At 40.3% G+C, this 8,864-nt stretch overlaps 1 protein-coding gene across 2 annotated transcripts; it reads right to left on the bottom strand.

Annotated features, from left to right (window-relative positions):
* Window positions 1–737: 737 nt before the first annotated feature.
* LOC116166477 (early growth response protein 1-B) lies at window positions 738–7,970 on the bottom strand. 2 transcript variants are annotated; one of them, XM_031481429.1, is made up of 3 exons: window positions 6,968–7,970; window positions 4,407–4,763; window positions 738–3,771 (listed from the first exon to the last, which is right to left on the bottom strand). In XM_031481429.1, the coding sequence occupies exons 1-3, from the start codon at window positions 7,305–7,307 to the stop codon at window positions 2,372–2,374; spliced, it is 2,097 nt and encodes a 698-aa protein (XP_031337289.1). In that variant the 5' UTR covers window positions 7,308–7,970; the 3' UTR covers window positions 738–2,371. The 2 variants fall into 2 exon arrangements, with proteins under 2 accessions (XP_031337289.1, XP_031337290.1); XM_031481430.1 differs by lacking the exon at window positions 4,407–4,763 and having other exon boundaries at window positions 6,968–7,949.
* Window positions 7,971–8,864: the final 894 nt, after the last annotated feature.

Here is an 8,864-nt window from a genome sequence, read left to right as displayed (position 1 = left end):
AAACAAAATTGATCGTTTTCTGAATTTGATTCAAAGGGTAAGTAGCTAGATTTTCATCTACACTTCAAATTTGGAAATCCCAGTGAAATTTTGTGCTACGTATTTCTGTAAACATTTATACTGTAAATGATGAATGCGTTTTTCATTGTTTGATAAAAACGTGAAAGTGGAGAAAGAACTTGCTCTATTGAAACATATTTACGCAAACGATTGCATTTTTAATTATCGCAAATTAAAACATAAATAAAATTGCTTTTTAGTATAACTGATTTGCAATTTTTAAGTACAGACTGATTAGTATTTTTTATAGCATTAAAATTAAAAGTAAATTTAATGGTGCATACAATATTAATTTCAATCAAAATGTGATCGCAAGCATATAGAATAATAAAAGCAATGTATGTTATGGACCATATCATTACGTACATGAATTAATTAGGCATGGGTAAAGTACAAGATATTTCTTCAGAAACGTTTACCATTTGAAATGATAACGTCAAATTCAGTGTGGGTTGTTAATTTTTCGCATGAAGTACCTATACTTACACAATTCGCTTATACCTATACTTACTTTAAAAACTTACGATTTTAGATGATCTAATCCGAACAATACAAATCTTCCATGTAATTAGTTCTCACTGCTAATTGATGTAGCTTCCCATTTCTTGAATACTTACCACAGTTATTGCAATCGATTGGCATAGGTTGGGTGTCAATAATAAAAGAACGATTTTACATAAGATTTAGATTTTTTATTGTGACTGATCAAGTGAGATTTTAAATCTGAGCACAACCACTTATTACATTGAACTTGTTTAGTTATATTAACGACTGAATTTTCGACATGTACAAATAAATTAGGGATGTTTTCGTGATAATAATTTACAATATCCATGTATTCAAATATCACATTCATAATAAAACAGCCTCATGAGTTGTGTAAAGAATTTCAATAAATTTGATAAGGTAACATCTAATTAGGATATAAAAATAGCTATAAAGTGCATTATGGGGGGATAGTATAAGAACGTGACCGTTTCGGGTACACGGCAACAACAAACATTATACAACAGCCGGGGATAATCAACAATTTTGTTTTAAAAGGTAAATTCAATAGTATTCGTTATGCTATTTACATAGTTAACATTATTACACTATTTACAATTTATGTTCACATTCGTTATAGTTCTTTATGACTATATAGTTAGGCCTATATTTGTACGCTTTATTTTTATAGTGGAAAGCACCACCAACTTGAAAAAATATCTCATACTCAATTGCATGTTACCTATCGAAAACAATGCACCTTTTTAAATGGCTAGTTTCTAACAATACTATTACACTTTCTGCACGTAATACAGCCGAGCAAATGAGCGAATACCACGCTCTCCACGTTGGTAACTATAATATTTCAAAGAGATAATATATAATTTGAGCTTGAATTTCCAGATTGATTTATTTAGGGTTGTTCAAGACACTTCAGTTAAGGCAAGTTTCCACTAAAACATCATATATAACAGCTTGAAACAACAATAACAACAGGTACAAGCCATAGCAAACATTTTTCCAGTAAGACAAACAGATAGATACTGAATTTTTGGATATCAATATAGTTAACATTTAACAGTCTTAAGAAAAAAACATATTTTGATTCCATTTAAACTTTTAAAACACAAAAGTATTTGTCCATTTCTAATTTTTGACGCATATAAAATCGTCCCTACAATAAATTTTCGTGTGCGTTATTAATAGATAATCACTTACTTTCATATTGACTTTTGCAGAAACGATTGACATTCTCCCGGGAACATACAACCTAACTAGCCAACAACATATTACAAAAAAAAACAAAATTACGGAATGTATAAGTAGTTAAAGTGTTATTTGGCAACAAGTCATCATAAGTTTTAGAAATATATTATTAATAATTAAAGCCATTTTGTTAACTTGTCTTTGTTTAGAATAACGTTAAAAATAATTAACTCACATGTCTACGACACCATTAGATAAACTATAAAAAATTACAACAAAATATTGAAAAATTTATAAAAATAGATTTGTTAACTATGTGTTAACCGTAGAATTTATATTTATATCGTCATGGCAGCGTAGAACACGTCGTGTCGTCGGATTAATCTAACCCTTTTTGCACGTCTTTATGGTACAATTGTATGATATAACAAACACAAATGGCACACAACACAGACGGGGTGGGCATTCGGCCAGTGGAGATCAGTAATTCAGGTTGCATGTTGTGCAAAATCTATTCTATTCGAACGTATAGTAGCCGAGCATTACCGTTGCCGAGATCACAGTCGTCGCGTATAAAGAGAACACAATCGCCGGCGGCCAGCTCGGCGGTAGGCAATTCTCACAGAGTTGTCGTTACCACAGGCAAATTAAGTGCTTCCTCACTCGTCACAGTGTGCGACGTGTGCATGTGCTGTGATGGATGGTGCGCACTTGAAGGATGCTGATGTGGATGCAGATGGTGATGATGATGTGGTTGTTGTTGCTGGGAAGTACTACTCTGTTGAGATCCACTGGATGCACCTAGCTTATTCTCTTTTTTCATTCGTTGCTTGAGGTGCACCTTGGCGTGTCTCTTTTTCTCATCGCTGCGCGCGAACTTTCGCCCGCAAACGTCGCACGAAAACGGTTTCTCGCCCGTATGAGTTCTTATATGAGTGGTGAGATGATCGGATCGCGAAAACGATCGCATACATATTCGACACTGAAATGGTTTTTGTCCCGTATGAATGCGAATATGTCGTGTTAGCTCGTCCGATCTCGAAAACCGCCTGTCGCAATTTTCAACTGGGCAAGCGTAAGGTCTTTCGTGCACGGGAGTTTTACTAGGACGATTAGGATATTTTCGAGGCTTTACCGGTACTAATTTAAGAGGAACTGGCGATTGTTGATACACTTGTGAAAGTATCTCGTGTCCTTTACTCGTCGATGGATTGTACTCCGCTAATTGCACATTGTAACCCGCACCACTACCTTGTCCCACTTCACCCGAACAACTCGCACTAAACGGTTCTTGTTTTGGCACTAAGCTCGACGGACCCGGAACTACTAACGCACTAGAACTTTGAGGGTTGCTATAGTCTTGACTGTCCCACTGATATTTCGCAGTATTCGCCACCAACGGTTGTCCCACTCTGGTATACACTAAATCTTGTTGCTGCATTTCCATTTGGAGGCCGGCGGAAGCCGCAGAGCAACTCGAATACGAAGGGGGTTGCTTTAGGGCAAGATTTGTACATTCCATGCTAAGCATCAGCTCCGCCTGAGATCTATCATCGTATTGCGTACCTGCGGGACTCGGCGTCGCCGACGGATACTGCTGCTGCGGGGACTGCGAATTTCCGTGCCCAAGAAGGCCGAAAACTGCCGGATAGAGTGGCTTATCTTGGGTTGAAAGCAGCCATGGATTAACAGCCGACGGTGACTGAGCCAATCCCCCCTGGCTATTGAGTCCCAGAGGACTGCCGCTGGTTTGCATTCCAGATAGGCTCGGACTCGACGCCGTCGAATATGCGGGCCGATGCTGCATTTTTGCGCCTGCATTACTCGTTGATAATGAAGGACCGGCAGCTGCCGAGTACATACTGAGCGTACTGTGATTGGTGGCTTCTTCGTCTCGGATGCCAGGGCTAAGAGTACTTGCTTGCGGCGATACACTTTCCTTTAAATGTGTACTATTGGGCGAATGACGCGGGCTGCTGGATTGGTGCTCTAAGGATAGCTCTTCCGGATCCAGAGAACCTGTAACGTGCAGTAGACTATTTAGTCCCAAATTCTTAAAGGGGGTAGAAAAAGCACGGGAAAGCTTGAGCTAAAGCTTAAGCGAAAGTAAAAAAGCGAATTACATCTGTCCCAGTTTAGGGGTACAAAATGTAAGAATAAGTTTATGCGTTTTCAAGCAGCAATGTCAAATATCGATTTGCAGTTTGTTAGGTGTTTGTAGTAAAATGTTATCAATTGGGATTTATCTGAATGGGTGGCATATTGATCGGCGACTTTTCGGCGCCGGCGTCGTGTAATAACACGTGAGTCTGGAAGGCGCCGCGGCGCGTCGTTGTGTTGATCAAACCTATACGTCAACACTTGTTGCCTTAAACACGAAATTAACAGATTTACGTTTCTATTTTCGTGCTTGCAATTAGAATTGAGCTAGGATAGGTCACGCATCAGTTTTAATAATTGTTCTGGGGTGAGCATGGCGCATTCTACGCGGTGCGGAGCTTGGTATTTCGTATAAATTTAGATCTGAATACATATCACGCGTGCCCGTTCGTCTTTCCTACACCTGTTATTAATAAATTTGGCGCGCGTTTTAATTTGAGAAATTCAAAATGATGACGATTTATTAGGGGTTTATGAGTAATAAAGGAACTCACCTGTAATAGGTGGTGGTTCAACAACTGTAGAGGGTCCGAAGAAGGACGGTATATCTCCGGAAGTGGTAACCGGGGTGTTGAGATCGCCGGTCTGGAGTTCGGAGGATGCACACTCGAGGTCGGTGGCCGAGTAGGCCGCTGCCGGCACCGGGCTGCTGCCGGTTTCGACAGTGGAGCTGACGCTCTTGTAGAGACAGGTATCGAAACTTAAAACGTTGAAGTGGTGAGCTGCAGCTGCAGCCGCCGATTCAGTCAACAAGAAGGCGGATGCGTGATGGTGGTGCTGTGCGGGCAGCGTATCCAGCCCGTCCATGATCATGGTGGCCGGCGGGTTGGAGAGGCTTGCCGCTGGCCCGCCTACCACAGAACAAACAGGGCTTTTAGCGCCGGCACGCACTCCACTAGCGTACTGCTCGTCACCGTTCGTTTCGAGAAAAAAATATTTACAACTCGCGTCCTGGCGAGGATCACAACAAGGGCAAGGGTGCGCGCACTAGGAGGTCGATAAGACGGCAGCTTAATCGTGGTCAAGGACTATCGATTAAAAACGGAACTTCCTACCACAACAGCTACTCACAAACTGGTCGCGAGGAGAACGCGACTTTACTTTTATGAATGGAGCATCTGTTCCATATTTGGAAGTCGCAATAAAGGGTTGCGGCCAATAGAATTGGGAGGCCGCAGATCCCCCTCCATCGCGATCCCCACTGTTACAGCAATGTAACTTGACGTCGCGGTGACGTAATACGGCGCTTAGATATACATGCAAACAACTGCTTAAATTTTAAACCCATCTCCGCATATAGTTCACCCTAAAGCTTTCATAACCACTTTTAAGACTCAAACCGAATTAAAATTGACCTTTTACATAGAAAAATCGTATAATTATCGACTTACAAGCACTAATTAACCACCCCGTGCAAACAATCCAAGTTCTCGGAAGTAAACAGTAAAAACCTGTAGCTTTTAGGGTAAATGCCACCTCAATAACGGGGTGAAGACTCCCTATTCGCGTATTATCACGACGCATTCAAGTCGAATTTAATTGCAATGACAGTTCAAAAGTTACAACCCTATAAGAAATACCAAATAAACTTCATCAGCCTTACAGTCTTTAAAAGCTTCGCAAAGAATGCGTGACGCTCAATATTGCAAATTTAAAACACGCATCATGAGCAAAATAATAAAGCGTACTATTTTTGAAAAAACATCTGTTGCCACACATTAAAAATAACAACGATCCTTAGAATCATGGCCCAAAATACATATCAGCTGGCATCGACTTCTGGTCTGAGTCAGACGCCAAATACAACCACCAACACTAAGAGATTTCCCATGACGTTGACGCATCCCTATTATATAACAATTTATAGTAGATATTGGCACATTTTAAACCAATGAACGATTCAAGTGCGGAATAACAATCGATATTTCTCCGCGGTAATTTTATGTTGTGAAGGGTGCCCCAGTAAAATCGAAGCTTTCGCGTAGTGACGTCAATTCATTCATGATTTTCAACCCCTCCAGGCAGTATGGCGCCGACAACGATTTCATCCCCACCTTCAGCAACCCTCTTCCCCTAAAACATACTACGCGCGAAGATGGTCTCCTGTTACTACACTTCCGGAGTAAAATCAAACTGTAGTTTACTTGCGTAAATTAGGTATCTCCAGCGAACCCGAATTAAACATAATCACGGAACTTACCAACCTATCGTTACTTGTTTAAAATGTGCGAAACTATGCACAGAAAGCTTAAGCACGGTTTACAAATTCGAAACATTTCGTCCGATAGGATTTAGAAGGTGTTGTAAAATCTATCAAAAAACGTTAATTTAATTTACAACTTCCTTGTGTAATCGCATCATTCGATTACTACCTACTTCATTCAGAAAGAAGTTCTCAATGAAACCTTGCTGCAAGCAGCGCGGTATACCCCACGTTCTTACTAAAGACATACAATCAAATGCATTGAAATCAGTATCCTTTTAGCAATTTAAATTAATTTGTAACGTGAAAAAGTCCTCTAGTCTTGATTATATTGATTACCTTGTACTTTCAATTTCGGGTTATTACATTCAAAAATCGAGTGTGTGCATGAACGTTGAATTACAACTAAACTTGCATAAGTAAGTGCATGTGTCCAGTTATAAATGAAGTGACGTATCCTAGAGCGTTGGAGCTTTGAATAAATTGAGTGGGTTTTTAAGGTTGATGTGGTGTAAAGTCGAATATAAAAGTATGTACAGTATTATTATGTAAGTAAAACCGTATAAGGTGATACTAAAATAGGCAATAATTATATCGGATCTGTGGGCGTCAAAATGATTGGTGTGGTGCTGCAATTTTGAGATTAATTTGGAAGCCACTAAAATTCTAAGTTAGCAGGGACAATCGTGGCATCTGCCTTAAATTAGGTAAATGTGTGTAAACGAAACAGGTTAGAACTTCCATATTAGTAAATTTGTGCGTAAATGCCATTAAAACAACATCATTAACAAGAAAAGCGAGTCGGACATATAATGCAACATTTTACATGCAGCACTCCATTAAGAAACACACCTGCGGACGTAGAAGGGCCGGCAAACCACATCGCCACCAAATCATCCACGCTGGTGGCCGGCGCTGTGTGATGTTGGTGTCCGTAGCCACCATGGTAATAGTGTGGCGTGGAATAAGTTTCCAGCATCCTCGTACGATTGTCTATCGCTGGCGGCGTTGGGGCTTCACTTCTTCTTCCTCGAGTCTGTCCTCCATTCGAAGGAGAATCGAGCAACAACTGTTGCACTTGAGAAATATCCACAAATTCGTCACCACCTGTTGCATTATCCCGAGTTCGTTGGCGAGTGTAGGCGTCACCCTTCAAGTCGTCGTCTTCCCTTCGCATCATAAGTGTTAACATGTTGACGGCGTCGGGCACCGGAGTGTGCCTCCGCTGCCATGCCGCAATTCACTACTGGAAAACTCGCGCACTCTGGAAACACTGACGGGATCTGAATGAGCGCCGGACATGAATGTTCTACAGGTACTCAAACGCCAACACCCAACGCCTCTGCTGCATATCCTAGGTGACGTAACGCGCGTCGTCATGGATCGCCCGACGCGTGGGCCCTGCACTAGAGGATTCGGACCCAGGTTGCGGTATCGCACACTATGCTCCGTTTATGCTGGTGGCCGTCCTCGAACCCTGCGCCCCCCACTAATCGAATTTATTTATTTTTGCATCGGAATACCAATTCTATCCACGACTGCCTTCCGTCTCTCTTCCGACACAAACGGGATAAATGCCGATGTCCTCATTCCGGGATCGTTTAAATCACAATAATCACGTCTTGGCACATGACTCCTGTACGTCATTTGGAATGGGGCAATCAACTCCCAGAAAGGTATCAATTAGACGAAGTAACGTTGTAGCTGTGATGTCACTATTGACTCGTGCCGCATGAGACTGCTTCTATTTTTGCCATAGAATCTAGAATATAATCCAACTTTTGCCAAGTAATAAACAGAACTATTTCAGTAACTATAATCATTTACGAACTATGCGACTAACAGAAATATTTAAAAATACTTAAAATTAGTCTTAAAGGCTTATAAGGCGCTCATACAATTTGAAAATTCCGTACGTCCTTATTTACCTCGCTATTTTTAACGCTCTAACGTTAAAAATACTGGGCAAATGTGCAATATCCAACTGAATTCTTTTCTGTGCATTTTATGAATTGCAATTTCCCGCAGCAAAGATTCTTATGCAACTCTTGAGAAGCACCCTTCAAAATCAACCAATCTGTCAACATGATCGTGTCTATCTAATCGTAGGATTAAAGTCGACTGAAATAGCTTATAATTAGATGCAGTAGGTTATTTCGAGTGCATTTTTAAAGGAGTGGGCGAATTGTCTCATACTCTTTTTAAAACATAAATATACACATTAAGACGTTTTGAGACCGAGAAAAAAATTTACTATCTAGGTATTAGGTACCTACTTTGTTCATTTGCTGTAATATTCTTTTTTATTGTTACGGCCTTCGGTTTTTGATAAAATTTACGAAATCCACAATTAATAACATCGACAGTGATTGCATTGCCCGTGAAAAATACGTTTATTCCTACATTATTCCCGAATTCCCATTTTTAAATAATTAATGCATGTGAAGAAGGTGTCCTGATAAAAATAAGGTGCGTAAAGTTCGTTTTCATAATTAGTTAAAATAGTTATCACGAAGTGGATGATAATACCGCAGATTAACCGAGGATAATACGAACATCTCATTTGCTGGGAAATACATGTTTGTCGGTGATCGCGTGAAGTGCTGGGAGTACTCGTAATTGCATTATTCCTTTTATCGGTGCAAGGTGTCGCAACTAAAATTGCAACCTCCGCTCAAGTTTTGAATTGAGATCCATAACATAGAGAGTATAATTTTGCGGTATCTGTCCGTCTGTCCGCTAGCACGAT

Source organism: Photinus pyralis, unplaced genomic scaffold (assembly GCF_008802855.1).
Source record: "Photinus pyralis isolate 1611_PpyrPB1 unplaced genomic scaffold, Ppyr1.3 Ppyr1.4_LG3b, whole genome shotgun sequence".
Taxonomy (NCBI): Eukaryota; Metazoa; Arthropoda; class Insecta; order Coleoptera; family Lampyridae; genus Photinus; species Photinus pyralis.
This window is presented reverse-complemented; position numbering and strand designations above follow the sequence as displayed.

Excerpts from the sequence above, each read along its gene's own strand:
- LOC116166477 (XM_031481429.1), bottom strand. The coding sequence starts at position 7,307 with ATGTTAACACTTATGATGCGAAGGGAAGACGACGACTTGAAGGGTGAC. Across the intron at positions 4,764-6,967 it reads CGGCCCTTCTACGTCCGCAG|GCGGGCCAGCGGCAAGCCTC; the intron begins GTGTGTTTCTTA and ends GTTCTGTGGTAG. Across the intron at positions 3,772-4,406 it reads TGAACCACCACCTATTACAG|GTTCTCTGGATCCGGAAGAG; the intron begins GTGAGTTCCTTT and ends TGCACGTTACAG.